This window comes from Micrasema longulum, unplaced genomic scaffold, assembly GCF_059751315.1.
Source record: "Micrasema longulum isolate JH-2025_06_02 unplaced genomic scaffold, ASM5975131v1 h1tg001290l, whole genome shotgun sequence".
Classification (NCBI taxonomy): Eukaryota; Metazoa; Arthropoda; class Insecta; order Trichoptera; family Brachycentridae; genus Micrasema; species Micrasema longulum.
The window spans coordinates 379091-406745 of NW_028278477.1; the positions used below are offsets into that span (position 1 = coordinate 379091).

The 27655-nt window shown below is 33.7% G+C and overlaps 1 protein-coding gene across 2 annotated transcripts in view; it reads left to right on the forward strand.

Annotated features, from left to right (window-relative positions):
* The window catches only part of SCAP (SREBP cleavage activating protein), a 34935-nt gene extending 7280 nt beyond the window's left edge, over positions 1 to 27655 (forward strand). Inside the window, exons 3-22 of one of the 2 annotated variants that reach the window (XM_088234809.1) lie at positions 1686 to 1837; positions 2889 to 3008; positions 5138 to 5246; positions 7334 to 7520; positions 7986 to 8131; positions 8214 to 9730; positions 12581 to 12761; positions 12897 to 12984; positions 13740 to 13900; positions 14669 to 14751; positions 15003 to 15043; positions 16170 to 16336; positions 16440 to 16917; positions 17002 to 17146; positions 18560 to 18709; positions 18920 to 19041; positions 21824 to 21971; positions 22315 to 22460; positions 25956 to 26079; positions 27146 to 27655. In XM_088234809.1, the coding sequence (XP_088090935.1) occupies positions 1686 to 1837; positions 2889 to 3008; positions 5138 to 5246; positions 7334 to 7520; positions 7986 to 8131; positions 8214 to 9730; positions 12581 to 12761; positions 12897 to 12984; positions 13740 to 13900; positions 14669 to 14751; positions 15003 to 15043; positions 16170 to 16336; positions 16440 to 16917; positions 17002 to 17146; positions 18560 to 18709; positions 18920 to 19041; positions 21824 to 21971; positions 22315 to 22460; positions 25956 to 26079; positions 27146 to 27288 (4408 nt within the window). In that variant the 3' untranslated portion in view covers positions 27289 to 27655. The remainder of the gene's footprint in view (positions 1 to 1685; positions 1838 to 2888; positions 3009 to 5137; positions 5247 to 7333; positions 7521 to 7985; positions 8132 to 8213; positions 9731 to 12580; positions 12762 to 12896; positions 12985 to 13739; positions 13901 to 14668; positions 14752 to 15002; positions 15044 to 16169; positions 16337 to 16439; positions 16918 to 17001; positions 17147 to 18559; positions 18710 to 18919; positions 19042 to 21823; positions 21972 to 22314; positions 22461 to 25955; positions 26080 to 27145) is intronic. The other variant, XM_088234810.1, reaches the window with a different exon arrangement.

Consider the following 27655-nt stretch of genomic DNA (forward strand, 5'->3'; position numbering starts at 1 on the left):
TGATTTTAGTGAAGATTTTTGTCTACGAACATTTGGACAAACTCAAATATTGTAATAGCGTCTATGTTGTATCGTTCTGTGATCATGTCGACATTTGTGCTTCCAAAAGAACATTTGGGGCAAAAGAAAAAGGCTGTGGAAAGTCATCGTTTGCTGGTAGAAACATACGGTGAACACGCTCCATCGATTAGAATGTGTGAGACATGGTTTTGATAACTTAAAGTAGTGATTTCAATGTGAAAGACAGTGCGCGCTCTGCGAAGCTCCACAAAAGTGCGAAAACGAACAATTGCAGGCGTTACTGGATGATGACCCAACTCAAACTCAACAACAATTGGCAAAAGTATTAAATGTGTCACAAGAAACAATCAGTAGACGTTTACGAGCAATGGGGAAGATCAATAAACTCGACATGACGATAAATGGATTTATTTAAAAAACCCGAAGCGGAGAAAATCGTGGCCGTCACCTGGTGAAGTCGGTCCTTCAACACCAAGGTCAAATCGCTTCAGCAAGAAGACCGTGCTTTATGTCTGGTGGGACCAGAGCGGTATTGTGTATTATGAACTCTTGAAGCCCGGCGAAACCATAAACGCATAATGCTATCGCTAACAAATGATTAATTTAAATCACGCATTTATGGAAAGACGACCGGAATGGGCCAGAAGACATGGCAAAGTTATTTTGTTACACGGAAATGCGCCGTCTCTCACAGCAAAACCAGTGAAAGACACCTTGAAATCGCTTAGATTGGACATCCTTCTGCACCCACTGTACTCCGCTGATCTGGCGCCATCTGACTATCACCTCTTCGCATTAGTGGGGTCCGCACACGCAGAGCAGCAATTCAGCAATTTCGAGGAAGTTGGAAAATGGCTCGACGATTGGTTTTCTGCAAAAGACAAACAGTTTTCCTGGCATGGTATTCATAACTTACCTGAAAGATGGGCGAAGTGTGTAGAAACCGATGGCCAATACTTTTAATAAACAAAAAATAGCTTTCCCTTGAAAATCACCTGTTTTCTTTACCACAAAAACCGGCAAAAATTTATGCATACACCCGGTACACATACTATTCCAAGGAAAATAAATATATATTTTTTCTTTTATTGCATTGAAAAAAAAAGTTGTTGAGCATGTTAATATTTGAATTTTGAAACACTGAATTACTTGAAAAATTCAGTTGATACATGTTTTCAAAGTTCCGTTTCTGTGTCTAGGCGAATAAAGATTACAGTTTAACTTGTAAATTATACCCAGAACCCTGGACAAGCGTTTTTGACTTGAGTCTGCTGCTCGCACATAAAAATCGTGAATAGGGAAATTGAGTGGTGATCCGACTCATAGTGTATTGGTCGGTGCACTCACCTACCGTACTTGAGGTCCTATGTTCAACTCCTGGTAGGGTGGATTGAAATATTGGTTCTGTAGGTGGTTCTACACATACATACCGAGATAAACTGCATTTAATGTTTCGATGCAGTGCCATATAGCCACTGTGTGTGGAATAGAAAATGATTATTTATTCAAATATGAATTTAATCCATTTTTTAAACTGTATGTTGTGCAAAATATCCAGAACTGATTTATTGTAGTCTTAGAAAAGTTTCAATATAAAAATAGACATTTAACCTGCATTTTTTTTTTTAACATAGTTTACAAAATAATTGTTTTATTATTTACAGCTATCCACTATTAAATATTCCTTTGCCGGGAAGTACTCCAACGAAAATTTCTCTTCCTTATAATCCTGAATCTCTAGTTACAAACAATGGCAACGATAGTACTTGCTATGGAAGTCATCAGAAGAGCGAATCCAGCTTCGATTTCATATTTGGTTTGTTCTTTTTCTTAATTTAACTATTCCAAGTATATATATTATTTTATTTAGAAAGGTCTGTATGCGATTTATAAAAACTCTATAATAGCAAAACAAATGATAATCGGTATGAGCAATACATATTAATAAAATTTACTTGTGTAAAAATTAATGAATGGTGTACAACTTTAAAATAATATGAAATTCTTCTTAATTTCTGACAAGTTAAAAAAAAAAACTACTGTATGCAATTTACTACTTCGTTTTAATTTCAAATTGTGGTAGACAAATATTAATTACCACTAAGAAAATAATATAATTTTGATTTTATCTTTTTTTTTTTATTGAACATCAGGATTCTTTAAATCCATTTTAGAAAATTTCTCTTTGTACCCTGAGAATAACAGTGGCATAACTAGAAAAACTATTTTTTAGAGCAGAGCAATTAAAAACACACACCCGTATCAGTAAACTAACATTCATTCGCAAAAACATCATCATCATTCCCTTTCCGCACCTTATGGTGCATAGGGCACTGAATTGGTACACCAATCTCAGTGTATCTTGATATTTTTTGTTACATGAAGGTAAGATGTTCAGTCTTACGGTTCAGGTACCAGTCCAAGGACTATGAAATATTCTAGTGTGAAAACACCCTTCTAAATAAATATTTCATTTCAATCATGTTAATACAAAAATTAAACATGACTTTTCTCAAGCCCGGGTGTTTTGTGCTGTAATTCGCCACCGCCATTTAGTCTCCGGTCTATTGTGGTACAAAAAAGGATCCTTAAAGTTCACTCAATTGTCTCACCTAGTTTTAAAAGTTTTCAGAAATAACAATCGCAATATGATTAATGTCCTACTATTATTTCTTGAATTTCAAGCGTTAACCGCGTATCTGACATATTATCTAGTAAAGTTACTTGTATAAAGTTTGTGGTATAACCATGCATGAGTGTTCACTACTAGTTTTTTTGGTTTATCATGTGACATTTTTGCTTTAACCCCCCCAATTGCTAATTGTTTCTTTAAACTTTGGAATTTATATGTAACGGAATGTTTCTAGGTGAACAGTCATCAGATGTTTTTAAACTGTCACAAATTATGAATGAGACCTCCAACCTCCCATATATTTGGGCTAAAGATGCTCCGCTTGTTTTTATACAGCAAATCATTTTAAAAACAGGTAAAATAATATTTTAATTATATTTATCAAACATATATTTACAAAAAAATATCTTGACAAAGAAAGATGTAAGTTTATGCGAAGGCTTATGACGTGTCTAACAGTTTTATATTATCATTTTATATACTGCTTAACATTTGCCATTTTGCCTATGTTTTAACTAGAGAATGCAATATTGAGATCCCGTAGAGTTTTTTGTGGCATTTTTCTCACACTGGGCTGCTCATCAAGCAATTCTATGAAATCTAATCAATTGATAGGTTTTATAACAATGGTAGCAGCAGGGGCGTTTGTAAAAAAGTAAAAGTTTCAACAATATTTTGAGTTTGTCCAAATTTTTGCAGACAAGGACTGAATTCAACTCCCTGGGTAGCTGTTTTTATATTAACATATTACAACAGAGATGAAGAACATTTTAGAGAAGGTAATACAGAAGTCTAGGCACCTACAGGGCTTATAACTTGTTATTGGCTGGTTTAAGTGGCCATTTTACACACTGTGTAACATTCACCATTCTGCCCATATTTGAACATCTATATAAAATAATTGAAGGAATATAAATGTTCAAATATGAGCTGAATGGTGAATGTTACACAGTGTGTAAAGTGGCCACTTAAACCAGCCAATAACAGGTCATAAGCCCTGTAGATGCCTAGAATTCTATATTACCTTCTCTAAAATGTTCTTCATCTTTGTTCTTATATGTTAAAGTAAAAGTTTGTCGGAATCAATTTATGCTAATTTCATGTCAATTGTACACTTACGACTCCGAAAGGCTCAATATTTCTGTCAATCAATTAACATAAGCAGTAGGCACTGCTTATATGCCTATATGAAGCGCATCCCTGTATATATTAGATATATAAAAAAGACTGGGCAGTATCACCTTAGCGTAGAAGATGGACACAATTCTGTTAGTGAAAAAAAAAACAATGAAAGTTTTCATATAATTCTCTCATATAAAATATTTCTTACAATCTGTTAGATTTTTATACAAATATTTTAATGGCATAGCAATTCAACGTGTTTTAATCTACAAAAGTAATTGTATAAATTTTACATTACTAAGTAAGTCAATCCCTTAAAGTTTAGAGTAATGCAACTGGCTAATAGTCTCAAAAGTGGACGGAGGGTGGCTTCTCGTTTACGCCGGGAAGTCTGACTGCGGCAGACGCGGGTGACGAACCAGCAAAGTCGTGGTAACGCGTATGTTATGGATGGCCATATAGAAGATTGCCAGCAATTAGAAAACAAAAACATGACATTATTGTTTTATTTATTAGGAAAAAAAAAAATCGCATAGTCAGTGTTCATTTAAACATACATACGGCCTCAAAAAGCTAAATAACAAATAAAAGTGAATTTTCTTGAGAACAGAATATGAAAAGTTTTATTGACAGTTTAGATTACATTACATTACATTTTACATTCTAATAGAATGTAAAATTTGAAATGTTCCAAAAATTTTATATTCAAATATCATTATCACTATCCCCCTTTCTGCACCCAGTGGTACAAAGGGCACTGCATTAGTAAATCAAATTCAGCGTAGTTTGATCATCCGTTACGCGAAGGTAAGGTAATCAGTCTTACGGTCAAATGACAGTCCAGGAACAATGATAGATTGCAATTCAAAAAACCTTTAAAATCAATATTTTAGGAACCCAGGACTTCAAGAATGGTAGGTGAATATGTCAACCACTACACAACTCGGCAAACTTTTCTCCACTCAAATTCCTTATTCTCGACTTTTGCCTGAGAGCAGCCATTGAGTTTAACGCACATGTTCAGCGTTCAGGTTCTATTTCATACATAGAACTATTTTTCATCCGCCTGGACACAGAGAAATATATTATTATTCAAATATATTTAAGGATATTCATGCAAAATTGTTATTTTTACTCGAGCTAAATCTCTCAAATCAAAGAATGGTAGGACAGGTATAGTTATGTAAATGCCTAGAGATCAATCCCTACTGTTATAACTTTGCAATCTCTGTTAAAACATCTGCATATCGGAATATAATAATAGTTGATTTGATTCCTTGAGTATTACATTACAAAATTTAAAAAATATTGTCTTTAAAATAATTCAATATTTATGAACATGATTTTATTATGTTATTTTAGGAGTGTGGCCATGGCGAGAAGAACTCAAAATAAGTGATGCTTTTCGAGCTCCTCTTCAAGAAGTATTTAGGGTGGTAGATATAATCAGAAACCATCAACTCCCAAAAACGTAATTAATATTTTTGTTAATCATCAGATCAGACTTCAATAAATTTTCAAACAAATAAATAATATTATACTAGGTGTATGCATACATTTTTGACGGTTTTGGTAGTAAAGAAAACCCGTAATTTTCAAAGGAAAGTTATTTTTTGTTTATTAAAAATATTGGCCATCGGCTTCTACACACTTTTCCCATCTTTCAGGTAAGTTATGAATACCATGCCAGAAAAACTGTTTGTCCTTTGCGGCACACCAATCGTCGAGCCATTTTCCAAGTTCCTCGAAACTGCTGAATTGCTGCTCTGCGAGCGTGTGCCTCACTATTGCGAAGAGGTGATAGTCAGATGGCGCCAGGTCGGCAGAGTACGGCGGGTACAGGATGTCCCATCTAAGCGATTTCAAGGTGTCATTCACTGGTTTTGCTGTGAGAGACGACGCATTCTCGTATAACAAAATAACTTTGCCATGTCTTCTGGCCCATTCCGGTCATCTTTTCATCAAAGCGTGATTTAAATTAATCATTTGTTGGCGATAGCGTTATGCATTAATGCGCAGCATTATGCGTTTATGGTTTCACCGGGCTTCAAGAGTTCATTATACACAATACCGCTCTGGTCCCACCACACATAAAGCATGGTCTTCTTGCTGAAGCGATTTGACCTTGGTGTTGAAGGACCGGCTTCGCCAGGTGACGGCCACGATTTTCTTCTCTTTGGGTTTTCAAAATAAATCAATTTTTCGTCACCTGTCACTATTCGGTACAGAAATGATTTTCTTTCGTGGCATTGAAGCAGCATTTCACAAGCGGCTTTGTGATTTTCCATTTGCCGTTCATTTAAATTGTGTGGGACCCATTTACCAAGTTTATTGATCTTCCCCATTGCTCGTAAGCGTCTGCTGATTGTTCTTTGTGACACATTTAATGCTTTTGCAAATTGTTATCGAGTTTGAGTTGGGTTATCCAGTAACGCCAGCAATTGCTCATCTTCGCACTTTTGCGGTTTACCAGAGTGCACACTGTCTTTCACATTAAAATCGCCACATTTAAATGGTCAAAATCATGTCTCACATGTTCTAATCAATGGTGACTTTCCACAGCCTTTTTCTTTTGATTAAATAAGAAAAGCAATGCGTGCCCTAAATGTTATTTTGGAGGCACAAACGTCCACATGATCACTGAACGATACAACACAGATGCTATTGTTTGACTGACTCAACTTGTGTGTGTTTGTATGTCAATGTCAGACGAACAAACTGACGTAGCGTCAAATTCATATGCTGCGTACTGTTCGGTGGCACCATCTCTTAATGAAACCAGAAAAGAATTCTGGATACATCTGGCATATGTATCCATATTTGGATAATTAAAAAACAGATACATATATTTGAATGAATGTTATATATAATAGACAATTAAAATGAATATACATATTTAAATAAATGTTCATGTTCCACCCACATACATAAATTCTGTTAGTTTTGTTAACTTTCTGTTATGTAAGTAGTTGGTGCAATGTACATGCATTCTGGAGCAATTCTTTACTCGATGTTGGGGCACAGTGTTAGTTGGCAACTAACACTGTGCCCCATTGGCAATTGCGTCTTGTCTCGTTTATTTATTACATAGATATTTGTCTTAACCTTTTCTGTGCCGCTAGGTATTGCTTTGGCAGTTCCCAGTGGGCCGCGAAATTTTAAGCAATTAAAATTCAAAAGTAAAATTTTCATACAAATATACTTATTTTCTTTCAGAAAATTCGATTTTACTTTATAGACAATAGAAGATAACTCTCCTAACTTCCCATTTTAATCAGGGCCCTGAACCATATTCATAGCAGCTAAACATGTTAATCACTGCATAATGAGGCAGACTCTTCATGTATTTAATCTTTTTTTTTCTTTTTGTTACAACTCTCATTTGAAAAAAAAACCTTTTTTGTTGTGTGTATTGATTTATATCTCTTGAAACTACTGACACAATTAACCATATGCAGGAAAATTCAACAAATTTAATCTACTTGAATTATTATATGTTTACGGTATGTATTTATATAATATATTATAAAACATTTTTTTATATTTTGCCTTTTACAGTGGTACTAATCTTGGACACATTTGTTATCATGTGGAGAATGTCAAAAGAAATACTGATGCCCATAAAGCATCTCCAATTCTACCAGAATACAGTTGCCTGGTTTTGTCACCGGCAAACCTTTGGCAACAAAACTTGGAAAAGTTCTCTTTGGATACTAACATTATCGGCACTGTATTCAATCACCAGGTATCATCATTTTTACTCATTTTTCACAAAGTGTTTTTTTTAAAGGTGTTTTCTCATATTCATTTTGATATATTTAGCCTACCTAATTGCCTACTTGAATGGTTAATAACCATAACCATTGGTTATGTTAGGTTCGTTCAGTTTAACCCAAAATATTTATTTTTCTATATAATTAGTAAACTGATAAATTTTTAAGCATTTATGCGGCTTAATATTATTACCTGTCAATGGTTGATTTAGATGATCAATTTATTCTAACTGTATTTGAACTTCCATATTTCTGAAACCTGTCTTAAATGCTTATTGGCGTGGGAGCATCTACACGCGAATAAAATGCAAATTTACAGTTATGCAGCGGTGGTGATTTTCACTAACTCATACTTTTGGCCTTTGAATGATTAATCTGGTCGTAAAAGATCTCGTCGGCCTGTAATAAATAATATAATATATGCATATATTTTTTAGAACATGCAGAAGGGAAAAGTGTCTATGGCCGATATGGTGTTTGGAATGCAGATGAAAGACACTGGAATTAAACGATATCCATTGCGTGCTAGAACACGTACTATACAATATGCCATTACATTAGTTTTTAACCAGCTCCATGAAGGGTAGGCAATATTTTACCGTCTATTTTTAAAAAAACAAATTTCACATACTTTATTATCTAATAATGGTTAATTTTTTTTCTAGGTACATAAAATCTTTGAAAGAAAAAATTCTTTCCATTTATCCAACCCAACAGAAAATGGATCAATCACAAAACTCAATGGAAATTAATTTAATTTATTATCCCGGTGAATTCAACTACTACGAATTTGTTCCTTTGTGTATGTCATTCTTCGGACTCTTTCTCTACATCTATTTCTCAGTGAGAAAGATAGAGTTTGTGAAATCCAAAGTGGGCTTGGCGATTTCAGCCGTTGTCTCTGTGGCAGCTAGTTTAATCATGTCTATTGGATTCTGTTTCTTTTTTGGACTCACATTAAGTTTTCAGGGAAAAGAAATCTTTCCGTATCTTGTTATACTTGTTGGTTTAGAAAATGTATTCGTTTTGACTAAAAGTGTTATGTCAATAGACTCGAAACTCGATGTAAAAATACGCCTTGCACAAGGTCTAAGTAAAGAAGGGTGGTCTATTACAAAAAATTTGCTGACTGAAATAACAATCCTTACGATAAGTTTATTTACATTTGTTGCTGTAATTCAACAATTTAGTATATTCATGATTGTGAGTTTACTAGCAGATTTCTTATTACAAATGTTTTTCTTTGTTACTGTGCTTGGAATAGACATCAAAAGAAAAGAATTGTCTAGAGATCAGCCTACTTCTTTCGAATTTTACGTAGGTCCTGGCAAGTATATTCATCAAGATTTTAGTGTCGCTCAGAAAAAAAATTCAAAGCCAATTGATTTACTTTCCAAAAACTGTCAGCACACACCGTCGATGCCAAGGTCCAAATCTCATCCCAAGTTGAATGGATTGTTAAGCAATAAGTATACAGATGTTGTAGTAAATAACTTCCAGAATGCAGCTGCCGAAAACTTAGACAAGGCAGAAACTAAAGTTCCCAAACGCATAAGAATAGTGAACGTTTGGGCAAGAACAAGATTTTTCCAACGAGCATTCATGATTTGGATGGTTGTTTGGGTATCAATGATTCTTTATAGCTCAGGAGTTGTGGAAACTTTGTTTTTTAGTGAAAGCATGGGATTTACAAATGAGCATCAACACAATTCCAAAATTCAGAAACCAGCAGAAAAGCCCGAAAACATTGCCAAGAGTAAAAAAAATATGGATTCGATAGTTGAAGAGTCAAAAGGAACTTCCAATGTATCAATAAATCACAACTTATTTAATTATACGCCATTTACTTATGCGTCCAATCCTCTGTTGACAAGCGTTATGGAAAGTGTTGACTTTAATTCAGAAATATTAAATAAAACCCTTCAGTTCTTTTCGCTGAAAAATTTTGCCTACCCCCAGCCATGGAGAAGACTGTCGGAATTTCACTGGTCATCAGTTTTGTCCCAATATAACATATCGATTGGTGGGCGCTACATAGCGGTGCTGCCTCCACTCCTAATCAGACACCGCGTGACTCCCGAGACGGCTGCAGCAGTCCACAACCCCGCCGAAAAGGAGAGCTTCCTTCCTCCATCACGTTGGAATGCCTTGGCAGCTGCCTTAGATCCTTTGGATTTTACAGGTACTGCTTTAGTTTATATGCAACGCATGCTTCAATTAGATACAACGTGTATGTTAAACCCTGTCAAGGCCAAATCCATGATTATTAGTATGAGCAAAAAGGCATATTAAGGCATTACAAAAATATACAGTAAATAACTGAATGGTTGCTTACTTCTGCGTTGGCATGTAAGAAATATTTTGTTTATTGTTTTTTTATATTGTATATTTAACTAAATAATGTGGTGTAACCAAGGATGTCTAAATCTATTTATGTGTTATATATTACTTGGTGTTCGGGCAGATGAAGAATACAGTTCTGTGTTTGAAATAAAACCAGAATCCTAGACAAGTGTTTTCGAGTCGATGGCTGTTCTCGGGTAAATATCCCAAGAAATAAAATCGAGTGGAAAAACGTCCGCATCGTAGTGTAATGGTTTGCGCATTTGCCTACCGTGCTTTAAATTCCGGAAAGGTTGACGAAGTATTTTATTGTTCCTAGACTGGGACCTGAAGCATAAGACTGATAACCTTGGCTTCCTGTAACAAATGATCGAGATATGCTGCATTTGATTTAAAAATGCAGTTGCCTATGCACCACCGGGTGTAGATAAGGATTTGATAATGAAAAATGATAATATGTTTTGTATTGGACAAGTTGACTAAATTTAATGTAACACAATATCACATGTAACGCATGTAATTATTTTAAGTTAATAAATAATAAATGGCTCGATACTAGTTGGAAAATTACTCGTAATACCTGTGGTTAATAATAAAGTGCAAAATATTGGATTTTAAAATTAAATGTTCACATGATTTGTTTTCATTAAATTTTCATGTCATTTAATCATTGTTGACTGTATGTTTTCGTAAAATAAATAAATATAAAATATCAATAGAATGTGGTACAAAAATGTAACATATTTTTTAATGTTTTTTGGTTGCAGTAATATTTGCACATTTTTAATCAGCAACTTTTTCTGTATTACTGTAAATTTTAACCGATATTATTTTGATAGATTGAGTTTTTCTACTGACATTTTTTGGTGGAACTGCATTTTAATTATAATAATAAAAATACCAGTCTGACGATGTCGGTCATGACGAAACCCGGTCACTGGTAAAAATTTATAAATAAAAGTGGAATAAAACTATGCATGTATTTTTATTATTATGATATTATTTTGAATTATATTAGGTGTACAAATAAGTTTCCGCCGTTTGACAAAAGTAGGCGCCATCAGTAAGGGATGGTTAAAGCTGTCAGATGTAAAACGCCATTATCGTAAGGTGGACATCTGTCAACAACATTATCTTGAAATATTAGTGAATTTTTATCAGTATAATATATTCTGTTGTGTGCGAAAATGTTGAGTTATGAGCTGAATAAGAGTCATTTGCGGGAAATTTTGATTCACTTCTTCAATTTAAAGAAATCTGCAACTGAGGCGCATCGATTGCTTGTAGAAGCATATGGTGATACTGTCTTAAGTGAGAGAAGTTGTCGTGAGTGGTTTCAAAAATTTATAAACGCGGGATTTGAGATTGAGTCAAGCACTCAAGGAAAAGTGCGCCCACTACGATAAAAAAAAATGTATATATATACTCCAGACATGACAAAGTTATTCTCCTGCATGATAATGTTCGTCCAAATGTTGCGATGCCGGTCAAAACCTATTTGGAAACATTTGATTGGAAAGTTTTATCTCACCCGCCGTATTCACCAGACATTGCCCCTTTGGACTATTACTTGTTCCGATCGATGGCACATGGCCTGGCTGAGGGGCACTCCACATGATATGAAGATACCAATAGTTGGGTTGATTCGTGGATAGCCTCAAAAGATGAAACATTCTTCCGATGCGGTATCTGTATGCTGCTAGAAAGATAGGAAAAAGTAGTGGCAAGCGATGGACAATACTTCGAATAAAGCATAAGGTTCCGTTCTTTCACGATAAATGCCCAATTTTTTATAAAAAATGGCGAAAACTTATTTGTACACCCAATATAATATTTATTTTTATAAAATATAAAACAAAAAAAATTTCCTCTCTTGCGTAACCCATGCCGAGGACACTTTACAGTGTATTTTTTTTATTTTTACAAATGACAGTATACATAGAAAACATTATATACAGACAGATATATAGTATATTATACCCCAAAATGCCACATCTAATTTTATTTTATTATTGAGCATCTACATAGTAAATATTTAATGTTTAGAGTCTAGATCAGTGGTTCTCAACCGGTGCACCATGAATCACTGGTGCACCGCGAGCTTGTTGCAAGTGCACGGTGAAATAAATTATAAAAGCAGAAGAAAAAAAAAATAGTGAAAACCATAAAAGTCCTTTGTGAAATTATAATAGCTGACAAAAGTTCTGTGATTTTGATAAAAATATAAAAAATGTCTTCCTTCCTTTAGAGAGCTGGACCTCTACATAAGGGCACTGAAATTTTTTCTGTAGTTTTCAACATCATATTTGCGTGAGCTCGGTTTCTTATTAATAACTAATTAAAAAACAAAAAAAGGAGAAAGACTTACGAATTTAGACAAAGAATTGAAGGTAGCTATTATACCTTAAATTAAAATTTAATTGCAGATTTCTATTTATTTATATTTTCTGTATTATTATTTTTTTAACTGTCATGTAATCTGTTTAATTTGTAATAAAAGTTCTCTTTGCATATTTTCCATTGTTTTCTGAATATTAAAACTTATGATCAAAAGTGCACCGTGATTTTGAAAAGATTAAGAACGAAGAATAAATATATATTTTTACAATTAAAAGCCAGTTGAACTAATCATTACATTAATTTAGTTTGTACAACAAAAGTTTGCAATACATGTTTTACTTGATTTCAGATTTTGATGTTGATGACCCACTGCATCTTCCACATTTCCACGGGCAAGTTAACTGGGGCAGTTCTCATGCAGAATCAGAATTACCATTCTATCCAACTTCTCCAATGGAAGTCATTCTACTCACAATATTGTGTATTGTCAGTTCGCTGGTTATAGCATACATGATGGTAGTTTTATATAGGTATTTGCAATTTCTTTATATAACATTTTGAGCTTTCATGATTTGATTACGATTTTTTTATGTCGAATAGTTAGCTTCATTTAATATATCAAACATACCTGTGAATATAAACAATATCATTTTAATATTTTGTAGGTGTGTGTGTACCAGAAATTATGCAGAATGGCGGACTAGTTGGACTAAAGATGGACAAAGGTCTTTAAGAAATCCGCAGGCTTTACAGGTAATAAAACATCAAATATGTATATATTATGGTATTCAATATCCAGCTTCAAGGATATTTATTGTCCCGTTCAGCTTGGAGGATTTTTTCAATTTTTTTAAATTAAAATTTTTCGTTTTTTTACAATATAAGAGGTAAAACAGAGAATTCAAAAAAAGGTTAATTACATAGCAGTGATATTTTACTAATTTACTTTTTCTGGGATTGCTAATATAATTGCCTTAAATTGAAAACTAAAAGGGCTGGGACAGAAATCATTTTTAGTTATAATATTTATTCCTGCATGACTAAGTTGTGGATGCAGTGCTTAACCAGCCATATTATTTTTTAAAATATGATTTATCAAACGTAAATGTATACCTACAGAATTATTTTACTAATAGAAGTATTAATATCATAGGCAAAAAATAATAATAAGAAAATATGGATTAAAAAGAAAGTTTTTTTGCTTGTTGATCTTTAATTGATCAATTATTTTGTTCCTTTTTAATAGTGGTCTCCTAATAATTTTGGGTGTGCAGTAGTTTCTCTTTGTAAGGAATGTAAAAATAAGCCAATAGGCCCAGCCGCTTCCGATGACAGCCGTCATCAAGTGGATGAGATACTTGGTTGGGCCAAATACTGTGAATATTTCCGGAGAGCCTCCGTTATCCAGTCATACGTTATCCAGTCCTGGATGTCCACTTCATGTGTGAACTACGCAGTGGACATGGGGATATGTATATTTGTATTTGTATATGTATTATTTTGTTTAGATTGTCATGGAGGCAGTGCCCCTAGTTGTTGCTGGACACAATCAAGAAGTCGAGTGTTTGGTTACTGATGGTGAAAGAGTGGTCAGTTCGTGTTTGCAAGGAACAATCAAAGTTTGGGATCACTCCAATGGAGAAATTATCACCAATATCAATAGACACATGTAAGCTGATAATTTTTTTAATATTTAAACTACTAAGACTGTAGTCTTTCGAGTGTGGTCATTTGAGTGGTAGAGAGTATGCCGTACAAGTCGAAGTTTGTTCGGTGGGTCTACCTAAGTTATAAGGTTGCTTGAGATAAGGTGAAATTGGAGTTTATGTCCGAAGAGAGCGAAGAGCCGCAAACGTCTAGTCAAAGAGCCGCATGCGGCTCGCGAGCCGCTTCTACCGATCTCTGACTTAAACCAACCAATTTCATCAGACTCCCACATTCGCTCAAATATGTGCACGTATGTTCTATATTTCTAAAATTTTACAAAATTAAATCAAAGTACATTATATTCTCTTAACATCTGTTGGAATATTATCCGGTGTTAGATTAACTCGATTGAATATTATTTCATTACAATTATTCGGATTAATGTAGGTTATGATTATTAAATGGTACGCAATTAGGATTACTTATGTGAGGGTTATTTTTTTACTGAATTTACTATAGAAAAAAAGAGCTTCAGAGATTAAACGTCACATATGAGTTTGGAGTCTGTCGGCATGAAAAAGAGAAAGATGTCTTTGTGTCCTCCTTTTACAGCATTTTGACAACACCCTCCGTTGCCGGTCTTCTAGCATATTATACAATTTTCAGGCACGGCACACATCTAATCTTAGCATAAATTTATTTATAAAATCTTGACTGTGTCTAAAAAAAATTTAAAAATGTAACGTATTTTGCACTATCCATATTTAATATTAAATTTATGTAAATGCAGGTTTTTCGAACTTCAAAATGAAGTTTACAGCAAATTGCATCCTGAAAAAGGCAATAGGAATGAAGTCTCCAAATATGATGAAGGTATATATTCCTCCATTCTAAGAATGGGCTTTTATCACATAATTATTTTTTTTAAAGTAATATTTGCTTTCTTATGATTTACCCAAATATTTCAATTTTGGTGCCATTTTCAAGTAGTCTGAAATTAGTGAGCTTTGAAAATGGGAATCAGTTTCAAGTAGAGCAGGGTTTGAACCTCAGACCTCTGATTATTTTCTATTTATTTATTTTTTACCTAAATGATTTTAACTTTGTATTATCTTCCTTTTCAGCAGAACTTATGAAATCACAATATGATGACCAAATGGAAATGGTAAGATTTTATTAGTGGAACATAAATTAATATTCGTTTAAACAGTTCTGAAATTTCTCCCATAAGATTATTTTGAAAATTCAGATTGTCCCGTAGTTAGCCAACCTGTAGGTCATCGCGTAATCCTACCCCCCGACTTCTACCCACCTAATTTTTAGTATAATTTGTGCACTGAAAATTAAATGTGTCTCTTACAGAGCCTCAATTAGCTAAGTAGACAATTATTCAAGTCTACTTTTTATAAATTTGAAAGTTTAAATTATTTGAATGGAGCACTGTCGTTTATCTAGATCAGTGGCTGGCAACCAGTGGCCCACGGAGTGCATTCGGCCTGCGAGGCGTCTGGGTGCGGCGTGCAAGATTTTCAATCCAATGCACGTAATGGATGAAATCACACACAATGGTGTTGGATACCCATTCATGATAAAAAATTCGATCATTTTCCAAATTTCTAAAAAGCGGTAGAAGAAGCTGGGGTTAATTTTGTTTTGCAAAATACTTCAATGAAAAGTGCATTGATACAACTTTAAACTGAGTCAGAAAACCGGTTGGCTAATTCAAAAAAGATTTCACTTAAAATGGTGATTTTATAAAATCCCTTCGCTATGGATATCGATTATGTAAACTTGGTGGATTTCTATGGGAGTTAGGCTTCTGAAAACTATAAGAAGTTCAAAAGATTTACTCAGCAAATAATAACTATATTTGGGAGTATATATATTTGTGAGCAAACTTTTTCAATTATGAATTACTGAAAAAACAAAAATTGTTTTCGGTTATCAGATTCATATTTAGACTATTATGTTATATGTGTCTCTACTTCGAAAATTCAAGCTAATATAAAAAAAGTTGCAAGCCAGTCACAAATGCAGTCACAAAAATCTTATTGATTTTACTACAATAAATGTATGCATAATAATTGGCCCTCATGCTACAAAAGGTTGCTGACCCATGATCTAGATAATATAACATGAGAAACTATTGCTCTGAGTCCAAGTGAGTTTATATAATTTGCATTTACAAATATCACATTTTGATCATTTGTGTCAAATATATTTATAAATAATGTTGGAACTCTGATAATACATTAATTTATAAGTAATTTGCCTTATGTTATTTTTTTCAGAGTTCAACTTATGATTCCATGTTAAATAGCAAGCCAAATAATTTGTGGCAATCGAAATTCAATTTCATGAAGAGTACTTTAAATGTAGATAAACCCAAAGACCAACATCAATATACATCAGTGACTGGGAGAGATAAAACTATGTATGAATTCGCTTTACACTTCAGGCATGTTTTGTTATTGTATAAATTATAGGCTGGGAAACACGCCAATCAATGAATTTTTATAATAGGTATGGTACATTCCTTAAAATTTTGATTTTATTTTCAGAAATCTTTATGATGACAATTTAGATGAAAATTCTTCACATAATCTTAAAAGCGTAAAAATGTCTCAAAAATTAAAGGCAAAAAATGAAAATAGCAAGATTTTAAATGCAGAAAAAGAGGCAGATTTAAGGGCTGATATTTCCTCGAAAAATCTATGCCAATATAAGATGCAGCAAATCAAAAACTGTAAAGAATGTGAACCAAATTCTTTTGAAAAGGTGCTTACGAAAAAGTCAACAGCTCTTCCTAATAATCGATTAGCATCAAAAAGATTTCTAGAATCCTCGAAACAATCTGCTCAGACATTTCAGTTGGATGCTTCAACCAATGATTGTGATTCCCAAAATGAGCATTTCGATGATTTGAATTTTGTATCACCTCCTGCTATTTGGTGCATGGATTTGATGGAAGACATTATAGTCATTGGCTGCTCCAATGGAAGGTTGGAATTCTGGGAAGCTACTACAGGAAAATTAAAGGTTTAAAAAAATGTGTATTATGGTTCTCATTGCACATTGACATTCAATGGGATATTACATCACTATTTATTATTTAATTTTCAGTGTATTTTTGATGATGGATACAGTGGAGGAGTGAGCCACGTCCGCCTTACTGTTCAAGAAGAATTGATTCTTGTTGCAGCTCGTTTAAGTGGACATTTAGATCTTTTAGAACTTCATCACCCCTCAAATATTTCTCACAAGAAAAGTAATGATCCACATATATTATTTTAGTATTTTAATTATAAGTTAATTAAAAAATTAATTCATTTTATGTACAAAACATTACAGTGCGTACAAGGAAAGTCTTCTACTGTTGCATGTAAAGACTAAATTTTTTTCAAGGATTTTTTTATGACGATGTTGTCCGTGATTTTGGGCTTGAAACGGGTTTAGCAGGGTCTACGTTCAAGGCGCACGGAAGGAATGCGGTAATGTGTTTTGACGCTTCCCGGTTGAGTTTCAATAAAAATTGGTGCTTCAATATTTAAGAAATATATATATTTGTAAATACTGACCAGCTAATTTTTATCTAAACTGAATTATACAGCATCACAACACACTAACACATTATTTCTATGCGCCTTGAACGTAGACCCCGACTATAGAAGATTTGGTATATTTTGAATGAATATTTACTATGTAAGAAAGATGAAAAATGAGTTGGAAATTGTAAAGAAGATTACTGCTGGGAAAAAAATTAACTGAGTGCATTTAATGTATTGAATATACCAGGTTTATCTGGTATTAAAAGGTTTATAAATAAGGCCCCTCATGTAATAATTATATTACAATTTTTCTAAGAATGGTCTCCTGACAGTTCTATTTAGGATGTGCTGATTTCCGAATTGAATTCACGAAATGTCAATACAGCTATTCGTCGACTTACGACCTATGCGACTTACGATTGTTCGACTTTATGACTACAATCCGCGATCAGTTGTTCTGAATACAATAAATCGAGATTTCCAAGTAAAATAATGATTATTCAACCACAGACCAACCCAAAATAATATAAAAAGGAACATATTACCACCCGACCCGATAAATGACAGTGACACGCCATTTCATTTTTGTCTATAATAATATCATCACACATCATAAGTAATTGTATTTATAGGGAAATTATTGCATGTTCCGATCTATGACCAGATCAACTTACGACCTATTTTCCAGGCCCGATCATGGTCGTAAGTCGACGAATAGCTGTATTTGTTTTGCAAATTGTCTTTTCATGGGGAAATATTGAATGGCTTGAGTTGGAGTAAGCAACACATATTTGATTTGTGGAATTACATCTATGGCATATTAAAGATATTTTAATATCGGTTTTGAAACAAAATTAAATTCCTGAAATCTGTTGTATAAAATTATTTCGATAGATCAAAAAAATCAATAAAGTTTTACAACAAAAATGTTCACAACTCTATCAATCATGAAGTAGGAATCAAATTTAATTGGAGTTCAATAATTAATATACTTCATGGTTGCCCAAACCCCAAGGGACCGTTCTTAGCTAAATTATATTAAGAATAAGTTTAATTCAGGTTATAATTCAATAAAAATTCAATTTCACTGATTCATCTTATAGATATTTATAATATGTCCATGTATCTTTCAGCTCATGTTCGAACTGGATCAGCAGGATCGCTTTCCATAAACAGTGAAAATGTATACAATAGATTTGCGCAGAAGTCTCCATCTACTCTATTTAAAAAATGCAATAATATAATGAATCAAGAAGCTTCAGCATTTTCGTTTAAGAATGAAGGTACAAATATGTTTTCTAAAACAAAAGGTTATTTTTTTAATGATTACACCTAATAAATATTATATTTTGCGTTTAAATTTTAGTAATGAAAAAAATGCATATTAAATATTCTTGTTTACTCTTTTTTTTTGTTTTCATATACTATAGTTAAGGTCATCTTCTAGGAGTAACATTTTAAAAATTAAATTAATGTTTTTTTTTTATATTTAGGATCTACAGAAGGTCTTTGCTGTGTGCGCTTAAATATGATAAGAGCTCACCAACAGCCTATATCAACCATAGAGTGTGATGGCCGAAGGATTTTGACTGGAAGTCAGGACCACACAATAAAGGTACCTTATTCTTATTCTTAGTGGTGGGGGTGTGTGCTATGCAAGGTCCTGATGTCACTGCGACCTGTGAAGATCTATTGTGACGGGTCTCCGTGACTATCACTATCTTTAGTAATTTTATTTTGATATTCAGCACGAATTTTGCAGAGAGGATAACACAAATAATATTATAACTATCAGTTATACAAACCTTTAAGGACATTAGCCTTTCCATTACTGTCCTAATCCGTGCGTTACGGTATTGTGTATTCATTACACATGCAAAAAATGAGAGATTTTATATCGGAAAAACGTAATGTTCATGGCAATTAGTTCAATTATTTATAGTTGAAGTCAAGTGATAATATTTTTTATTTAATTGCTAAAAATGTGAAAAAATCATTGGCATGTGCTCGCAACGCGGGCGAAAGAACCACCCTCGACGAAAGGCAGATAGCTACTAGCTGGCATCTGGGAGAAGTACTAGAAACTTTGCAGTTCGCGTGTGTGACGCGTGAAATTTTCTCTCTCACTCCCGAATATACTTGTATTATCGAGAGTGAGACGTAAAGAGTGCGTGAGACAGTTAAATTATATTAAAATTTCCACAACATATGATACATTAGTAAATTTTTTAATATGCTGGTGACCTATCTCAGATTTTTGTTTGAATGCTTTTTGTGTTCCCAATAAGCATTAATTATTTAATGAAAGAGTTTTACCTACCATTAATACTCATATTATGTTGCCTCTCTTATCCAGAATATGTTTATATGAGATAGCATCTCCCTTCCTCCCCGCCTTTTAATACCGTTCCTTTTTTCCTTTTACTTTTGAGTAGCGCCACTCTGCGGATCCGAAGCGTTGGAAGTGTTTCAGCGTACTGAGGATGGCAGTGGGCGGTATCTTCGGTTCCACCAGCTCGGTCATAGAAGAAGGCATTCTGAACCCTTTCGAAGACTGGGGAACCATTTAAACATCCTCAGTAACGCCGATAATTGAAGGATTGCGCGAGGTGACACTCCTATCTCGAAAGATAAAATTTGGAGATTATCCAATAGTTTGGACAACCTCTTGATCATCTTTGGAGATGATCCCGTCTTCCGCTTCCTTTTCCTCCTTTGTTGTTAGACAACATGCTGGAAGCGGCATCGCTTGAATCACTTAACATTCTGTCATAGGCACTTGAGACCGATCGCGACAAGCGTCGATTTTACAATGTTTTCAGTGGACATTTGATTATTAGACGGTTCCAATGTTTCAATTTTGTAAAAATAACTTTTTCAACAGATTTAAAAAACGCAAACAAAACAAAACGCAGCAGGTAGGTGGTAACGCGACGGAAATTCGACATCAATTGAAACAAAGGAATAAGATTTCCCTGCCTGTGACAGCTGTAATACCAACTTAAGTGACAAAAAGGGTTTTTTTCATATATTTTTTTTATTAAGGCAATCCATCCTAAGAAGGATGATTTCTGCCATTAAGGGTAAAATATAATTAATAGGGTAAGGGTATTTTTTCAAGGAAGAGTACATACTATATCTGTCCCTTATTGGGCAACCGAAGAATATGTGGTCTGGAGTCTCGTGGTCTAGGCCACATTCACACCATGGACTTCCCACAACATTAATTTTGTACAGATGGCTATTCATGCAACAGTGACCAATTCGTAACCTACTAATATTAGAGATCAATCTCTTAGATAGGTTTGTTGCATGGAACCAAGGAGAGTTTGGAATTCTCTCTTGAATATTTTTATAGAATACTCCTTTACATTTGGAAGACAATTCCCACTGAGCATTCCATCGGCTTTTTGCCACATTCTGAATTCGAGGGGACATGTCAGAGATACGCACATGAAAAAGGGTTGCCATAGAAAAAAGGTACAGTATTAAAAGGCGGGTAGGAACTAGGTAACACTGACCGGAATGGAGATGCTAACTCACATAAACATATTCTGGATAAGGGATGGCACTAAATAAAAAAATATATACTAACCGATACGTAAATGTATGACAGAAGAATATCAAAAATCTTAACCCATAATTTATTAAAGTTATTAGATGCAATGTGTACTAGCTACACTACTAGTTAATGTCAATGCTTTATTTCTGTTTGATTTTTTACATTGCGTTCTTAAAAATACTAACTTGTCATATTTTAAAGGTATAAATAAAATTAATTGGCACAACCGACTAGTTTCGACAACTACGCGTTGCCCTCTTCAGGGTTATATTATAATAACATATAATATTTAAGATTAGTCATTCTTTCGTTATGGTATTCATGTGATGCCAGAAAGGTGGAAAAAAGTCGTCGCTACAATACTTTCAATGACATGTTCTGTACTATTTTTTAAAAATAAAGCATTAATTTTCACTAAAAAACATTGAGAACTAATTCAAGTCCCTTACAAATAATTATTTTATTGAATGTATTATTCATTCATGAATATTTTTTATGTTACCTGCTTTTTTTAGGCAAACTGTATCATCCAAAGCCTTCCGTTTGCAGATTTTTTATTATTTTATAGGATCTTATTTACTCACCATTTGTTTATATTTTTGTTCACTAGAAACAATACAGCATGTATAAAAAAAAAATTATATAGTAACAGTAGTTGCTTCAACAAGCCACAAAATGTGGCTTGGTGGGAATTACTTTAAAAAAATTATAAGCCTAATCTTTTTTTCTTTCTTTTAAATATAATCTTCAAAATAATATTTAATCTTTTTTTTTTCAATTAGCATTCTAATGGATAAAATGTTTTACCACAACCATCCCTAATTTTTTGTTTCAGGTTTTTTCAATGAACAGTCTATCCAAGCTTTTTACATTACACGGCCACTATGGCCCAATTACATGCATCTTTATTGATCGATTTTCTACATCAGTCTGTGGGAGTGGATCGCAGGATGGAAAACTTTGTGTGTGGGACTTGTTGACTGGTAAGTAAGCGTACATATGCATTTCTTATAAAATCTTTGTCACACACTCTGCAAAATAAATCTAATTAAATTTGGTTTGAATGGTATATATATTCATACATAGTTGGTATTATAAACAATCTTTATAAGTTGCAAAAACCTTGTTTCCCCAATATCTTTTGGCTTACACTCAGATATTTCTATTCAGCAACTCTCTAATTAATTCAACTGCTCTGTAATGATAAAGTATCAATTAAACTCCTCGGTCTTGTTTTACTTTTCTTTAGTTCTTTAACTTTCTTTTCCTTCTTTCAATTGCTTTCCCCTAATCAAATAGTTAATCTGGTTTCAAAATCTTTTGCAGGTGCTTGTGTATATGGTTTACAGGCCCATGATGGTCCCATTTGTAACATAACTTATACAGCCTCATATGTGATGTCTATTGGTGGAGACGAGAAACTCTGTGTCTGGGACAGATTCAGGGGACATCTACTTAATTCTGTTCATATTGTAAGTAAAAAATAATTGTGGTCTCAGGATAAATATTCTTAATTTACAGTTTTGGGCAAATCAAGTCAAGCACGTACTGAGCGAATGTCCGTAAGTGGTGGGGATGGCAAACGTTCGCTCAATATGGTAGTGGTATATCGATGTCAATTTTCGTAGCCATTTTTCGTCTCATCTCTCGGTTATTTAGAATGCAAATTTAAGTGGGTTTGTGGTGGAGATGAAATGCTAATACATATTTTATTTATGAGCATTTTACTACACGACTACTTTATGACCGACCACTGTGCGTGTTTTATTTCAACCATTCGGCTTGAAGTGTTATAGGAAAAAACAGACAGAAAATAATTTTTACGTCAATATTTGCCTTGTTATAATAAAGTTTATATGATGGCTAAAGTATGTTTCAATATATTTAACGGTCTCTGGAACTTTTACACTATACTACAAAATAATCCATTATGGTTACAATACAGTAAAAATTCATCTTATTATTTATTTATTCTAAATTGAAAATCTTTGTTACTGTGTACATGAATAATCATTACACTGATTTTTTTTCCCTGGAAGACTATGGATACTTTAGGACTGTTTAAGAAGTTATTTCTGGGGTCTCTGTGAAGAAAGTTGTCATAGCCAAATAGTACGTTCAGCCTTCCCACTGATGGCATAAGTATTGTTAAGTATTATCCTTAACGGAGTTGGCAAACCATTATGTAAATGCTTCAATGAATAAGCCACTTGGACGATAGTATTGGTCCTGTCCTGAGTCCAGATATGTGCACTAGTATAATTACTTCATACTCACCCTTTTCCAGCGTACTGCTCAAACCTAAAATTTATTTTTATTTATTTTATTTTATCATAAAGTATAAGTGCCTTTTACAATATTATATATAACAGTTACTCTCTGTCCGGGCGGACGAAGAATACAGTTATGTGTATGAAATAGAACCAGAAACCTGTATGAGTGTTTTAGACTCGATGGCTGCTCTCGGGTGAAAATCCTGTATAAGAAAATCGAGTGTAGATAAGTCCGTCTCATTAAGTAGTGGTTGGGGTATTTGCCTACTATTCTTGAGGTCCTGGGTTCTGTTCTTGGCAGGGTGATGAAAAATATTTATTTAAAGTTTTGCTAAAACTGCAATATTTCATTTCTGGACAGCCACTTATAGTGTAAGACTGATCACTTTACCTTCATGTAACAGCTTTATTTATTTATAAACGCCCAAAGGGCTCTTACAATATGTACATAAAGTATTTTAACAATTGAGATAAGTACAATTATAATTATCTCACTAGTATGTTCATAATTATATTTTAAAAAAGATAAAAAAATGAAAAAGGAAATAAGTAAAGACGAATAGAAATCAAAAAGAGGCAAATTGAGGGGATGGTCATTAAATGGAAAGGATAGCTAATTTGATAGCAGCAGGAGTGGTGTGGAGCAAGTCCAACAGCTCAGCATAATTATTAGCTGTTCTGTGGATGCTCACTAGGGGAGGGGAGAATGGTGGGTGAAGTTTGTCCCATTGTACTCACACTGGAACATGTGTTGGAGTCTGTTGGTCCGTGTGAGTATACAAAAGTTTATCAGGGACAGTAATTTTGAGCAATCTATTACGGTGCATATCACTTTGTGCATTAGAGTGAGGTCAGCTATTGTCCTTCTGGTGGAGAGCAATGATAACCTCAACTCAGACAATAAAATTTTATAGCAAATTTCATCTACAGGTTTACCCTTTTTGAAATGTATGTAGCGTAAAAACTTCCGCTGAACTCTTTCCAAGTTAAAAGAGTTGCAGTTGTACAAAGGGCTCCAGACTGACGATGCATATTCCAGTTGTGATCGGACCAGGGCACAATACAGAGATTTTATTGAAATGATGCTACTAAAATTTGTTGTATTCTGGATAATGAAGCCCAGCATCTGCATAGCCTTATTAGCAATTGTCATATTGTGCGTGTAAGTTAGCTTTTCATCAAAAGTTACCCTGAGATCTCTGATTTGTGGGACAGTAGTTATTAAAATATTGTTGATAGATTATGATGATGGAATGAGGTTTTGTGAACGAAAAATCGTTGCTCCTGGAAAGAAATGACCTCATCAAAAAAAAAAATCTAGACATTTTGATTTAGGTGTTATTTTCCAGAAGATACATCACTTATATATATTAAAAAAAGATTTGCCAACTGTTCATAATTTATGAATGAAATTAAATACTGATATAGATTTTCAAGGCAGTAATACGACGTAGCGAAGAACATTACAAAAAATTGTTTTCGTTTTAGAAATTGTAGATCTAAACGAAAAGTTTTAATGGAATGGTATGATATAGCAGCGTGGCGTTCTAGATATATAGAAACTCAGAGAAAAAATAGATTTGAGGATAAGCGGACTGCTGTTTTTTTGGATGAAACATATATTCATTCCACATATCACGCAAATAAATGGTGGCAGAGCGATCAAGAACAAGAACTATTGGTTTCTGAATCCGCAGGTAATCGTTGGATAATCGCCCACGCAAATTTGAAAGATAAATTAGTTAAAAATTCTTTATTAATTTCTAAGCCAAAATCCAAGTCTTCGGATTATCACGACCATATGAACTCGATCAATTTTTAAAAATGGATGCGGGAGACAATAGTTTCAAACTTACCTTGTGGACGAGAATGGCTGAATAGAAAGGGAGTGACTTTTGGAACAATGGACTAAACCTTTTCCGTATGAACTGATAAAAAAAAAACAAAGGGCCACCTATTTTTGCAATAAATCAATTACTAGAGGAATATGATCATAAAGTTGTAAAACTTCCACCATCACTGCGAACTCAATCCCATAGAAAAAAATTAGAAAAAAAGAGACACGTTGCGGAAAAAAACATTGCACATGATCCAAAAGAAGTTATCAATTTAACCGAAGCTGCTTTCGCAAGTATTACACACAAAGATTGGCGTATTCAGTGCAAGCTCGTGGAAAATGTGGAAGATGAATACTTCCAAAACGATGCTCTGCTAGATATTGAAATTGTCAATTTTATTATATCGACAGCGAGTGATAGCGATACAGATTCCTATACATCAGGTTCAGAACTGTACTATGTCTTGTATAACTTACTTACTACAATTTACTGTGATCAGTTATTTTTGAGACCAGCAGCCTCATTATGCAGTCATAGCCGCTTTGGTTGGGAGGATTTTTTTTTTCTCGACTTTACTCGGAGTGTTGGTAACAAATCGGCATGTAGGTGTCGAATCCCCACTCTATTCCAGCAGTGATTGCATTCTCGCGTTGTTAAATGTCATTTATGCTGTAAAAATAAATTTATTAACTTAAATAATTAAGGTTTTTGTTTAATTTTCCTGTTCCCTTCACGCTCACATAACTTTTAAGATATTGTAAAAGAAGTAATCTAAAAATCTACAGTAAGCATTTTTTAAAGTTATTATTATCAAAATATACAACAGCAAAATAATTACATTTGTATATTGTTACAGGGTCAAGGAGCAGGGGGTTGTGGGCTTCTTAGTCTGACTCATTCCCTTGTAGTTACGGGAGGAAGAGGTGGTCTTACTGTATGGGATGCCAGTACTGGAATGACAGTGCGGAAAGTACATTTAGGTAATTAACTCTTTCTTTTCATAACCTACGATGCACGGTGGACTAAATCAAATATCACATAACAAAGGGAGAACCGTTAATCTTTTTAATCTCACGGGGCCGATCATCGGCCTCAAATTTTTGCAAAATATGCACTTGCTAATCATGCACAATTCACCAGAACTCAATAGGTATTATTAACTGACATAAAAAAATAAGAAAAACTACTGGTTTTTGTTAGAAAATTGCTCGGAACTATTCACAAATTCTATGTAAAATCACCTAACCAAGGAATTGCAAAATGTCGCAATCTGAGTTATGCAATCTGGAATATACTGACGGTGGAGTTCTCATAGAATCGTCAATCGAAGTGTCACGAGAAGTTATCCACTTGTTACAAATAAACTTTTATCGAGTAGAGTTTAAAGTAAATGCAAAACAGACCAATGTTATGTGCAACATAACAATAAATTGCCAAGGTTGATAGCTTCAAATACCTTGGAACGCATATTACAGAAGAGTGCAGTTAGAGTTCCACATACATTTAGGTATGGCAGGAGCTACGAGTACATTTATTTATTTATTTGATGGACTTATGCAGTCCATTCTAACGATGGTAAATACAATTTCTGATAATAAATACAGGCACTAATAAAATAAAATACAACTAAATAAAATTAAAGCTTGGACAAAAAAACTAAATTACTACCTCAAGACGAGATCCGGTCTATCTTAGTGATTTTTTAAATCTGTTAAGACTTGCACCAAAAAAGTCCAGATCTTGTCTCGAGTTTACAATACGACACAATCGGGACATTGGTGCATGCAAGCCATAGTTTGTGCCGTGTTGATCGAGAAACAGCACATTATTATTTCGCAACCGGCGGATTGGAACATTGAATGCCACTTGTTTCAGTAACGTTTAACCCATTTTGTAGATGTGAAGGACTCACTCATGAGTCGTCTTTTATTTGCCTTGTACGCAAGCGACTCATATACGAGTTGCAAGTTTCTTCTACAATAACAAATTAATAACGTACTTGAAAATATATGTTAACGGCTATTTTAAAGGGTATTTTATTTGCAGGTCATAATGATGGTTGCATTTTTGTAAGACAAATATTACCTCTCAAGGATTCAATAGTTTGCGATTATGCAAATCAGCTCCGGATCATACGTTTTCCTCATGTATCTAAAGCTGGGACAGGCGATGCAACTAAACGTGATTAATTTATTTGAAAATTTTTGGTAAAATTATTTCTATACGTACTGTGATACTGATATTAGATTTTAATAAATTCCAGTCTGTTCAGGCATCTTTTGTACACGGAATGGTACTAATAATAATATATTATGCACAGAGAGGCTGTGATGACCAAATTATGTGAAAATTAGCAATTTATATTCATTCCTAAAGCAATAATTTATTCACTTTAATATTGGGTCTTAAATATCGCTACTATTTGTTATTAAACATTTAAAGTTATCTTGAATTAGAGTAATAGACGTACTACGACTAATTGGTATTGATTTGTTTAGCATTCAACAATATTGAAAATACTAAATATGAATTGTTTAAGGGTTCATACATTTGAAA